Consider the following 1,961-nt stretch of genomic DNA (forward strand, 5'->3'; position numbering starts at 1 on the left):
TTAGCAACCCTGTTGTTTTGATCAGCTGTCACATGATCTCCCTTCCTCTTCTTTGTCTTTGTTCAGACTCGACGGAGCTTCCCAAGCGTCTGAGCCTGGACAGCTCGTCCTCCCTGGAGTCTCTAGCTTCCGCCCAGTCCGTGTCCAACCCCCTGCCCATGGGGTACTCCAGCCTCCCCTTCTCCCCCCCGTGCCTGGACAGCCAGGCCTCGGACGCCATCTCCGTCTACAGCCTCAGCTCCGTGGCCTCCTCCATGAGCTGCGTCTCCAAGTCCGACTGCGATTTCCTCGGCCACCGGCAACGCGGCGGTGCCACGGCGCACTACTCCGTCCACAAGCACCCTCACGTTCCTCGGAGTCGCTCCTCGCCTCACGGGGCAGCTGCTGCTGCTGCGGCGGCGGCGGCGGGGGCAGCAGGGGCAGCAGGGGCCCGAGGGGAGGACGAGGAGTACGAGGGATTTTCCATCATCAGCAGCGAACCGCTGGGAAGCCACTGCGACTCTTTGCCGCTGCCGCCGGGCCACAGCCAGCGGCACCACCGGGGAGGCAAGGGGGTCGTCGGGGGGTCCGGGGCAGGAGCAGGGAGGGGCTACACCGTATCGTCCAGGGGCAGCGTCAGCACCCCCACCTCCCCTGTCAAAACATGCCTGGCGCCCAGCCCGAACTCCCCCTTCCAGAAGGTAAAGGGTAAGGTGAGCAGCTCAGATACAGGCGAATCGGACCAGTCCAGTACCGAGACGGACAGCACTGTCAAGTCTCAGGAAGAAAAAACTGTCCCTCTGGATCCTCAGGAGCTGGCCCAGAAGATCCTGGAGGAGACCCAAAGCCATCTACGGGCCGTGGGGAGTCTTCAGCGAACTGGGCCCGAGGGTGCTGGAGGAACATCAGTGCGGAGCAGCGCCTTCCGCTCCTCCGAAACAAGCGCGTTCAGCCGCCCCAACAGCAGCGCCAGCGGCCGAGCTCAGTCGTCCCCAAGGCCCAGACCTCCGTCCCGGTCCTCGTCCCTGCAGAAGATAAGCTCCGGCTACAACAGCCCTGCGATCTCAGAGTCTTCCCAAAAGGAGGGCAGCCACCCTTCGCCCACTCTGGACAGCCACGCACAGTTCCGATTAAAGTACCCGAGCTCCCCGTACAGCGGCCACATCTCCCGTTCCCCGAGCAACGTGTCTCCCAGTTCTGGTCTCCAGTCCCCGGCCGGCAGCGCCCCGTCCCCTGCCCTGTCGTACTCCTCCACGGGCTCCGCCTGCTCCACGTCGGCCGACGTCCCGGACCTGGACCGGCTGAGACGAGGCGTCATTGACGAGAAGGTCCAAGCGATCCACAATCTGAAGACCTTCTGGGCCAACGCCGCTGCAGCAGCAGCCCAGCAGCAGCAACACCTGGGTCCCGTCCGAGCCGTCCACGGCGCCCCGGGGTCCCTCGCCTCCGCCGGCAGGGACGTACTGAGCCTCCTGAACCTCTCGCCGCGCCGCTGCTCCCCCAACGAGACCCAAGACGGGCTGGAGCTGCGGGAGCTGGGGCTGCAATCGCTAGACAGGGGCAGCAAGAACTCCTCCAACGGACACCACTGCTCCAACCCCAGGAAAGTTGCCCCGTCGCCGACCATCTCCACGAGCAGCAGCCCCGGCGCTCGTTCCATCCGACTACCCGCCGGCAACGGGTACAAGTTCCTGTCGCCCGGAAGGTTTTTCCCGTCGTCGAAATGCTGAGACATTTCCAAAAAAACAACAACGGTTCTATACTTTAATTAACTCCGGGCCACCGAGCTTGATTGAGAGGATCTGATTGGTCAGTGAGTGTGATGCTGCAGAGGCACCATGGACGCTTAAGAGAGTGTCTTTGTCCTCGTGCCCATAACGCCGTAAATGGGAATGAGAAATACTCAACGACCTGATACTGTGTTTGTGTGTAACAGTGTGTCAGGTAGATGTAAATGCCATTTGGTATCCCCTCCTCCCCCC

At 62.8% G+C, this 1,961-nt stretch overlaps 1 protein-coding gene across 1 annotated transcript in view; it reads left to right on the forward strand.

The window, feature by feature from the left end:
• LOC116686064 (tetratricopeptide repeat protein 28-like) overlaps nucleotides 1-1,728 on the forward strand; it is a gene marked incomplete at its 5' end in the record, with an annotated part of 133,170 nt that extends 131,442 nt beyond the window's left edge. Inside the window, 1 exon segment of the mRNA XM_032510998.1 lies at nucleotides 67-1,728. Coding sequence (XP_032366889.1) covers nucleotides 67-1,709 — 1,643 coding nt within the window.
• Nucleotides 1,729-1,961: the final 233 nt, after the last annotated feature.

Source organism: Etheostoma spectabile, unplaced genomic scaffold (genome assembly GCF_008692095.1).
Source record: "Etheostoma spectabile isolate EspeVRDwgs_2016 unplaced genomic scaffold, UIUC_Espe_1.0 scaffold310, whole genome shotgun sequence".
Lineage (NCBI taxonomy): Eukaryota > Metazoa > Chordata > Actinopteri > Perciformes > Percidae > Etheostoma > Etheostoma spectabile.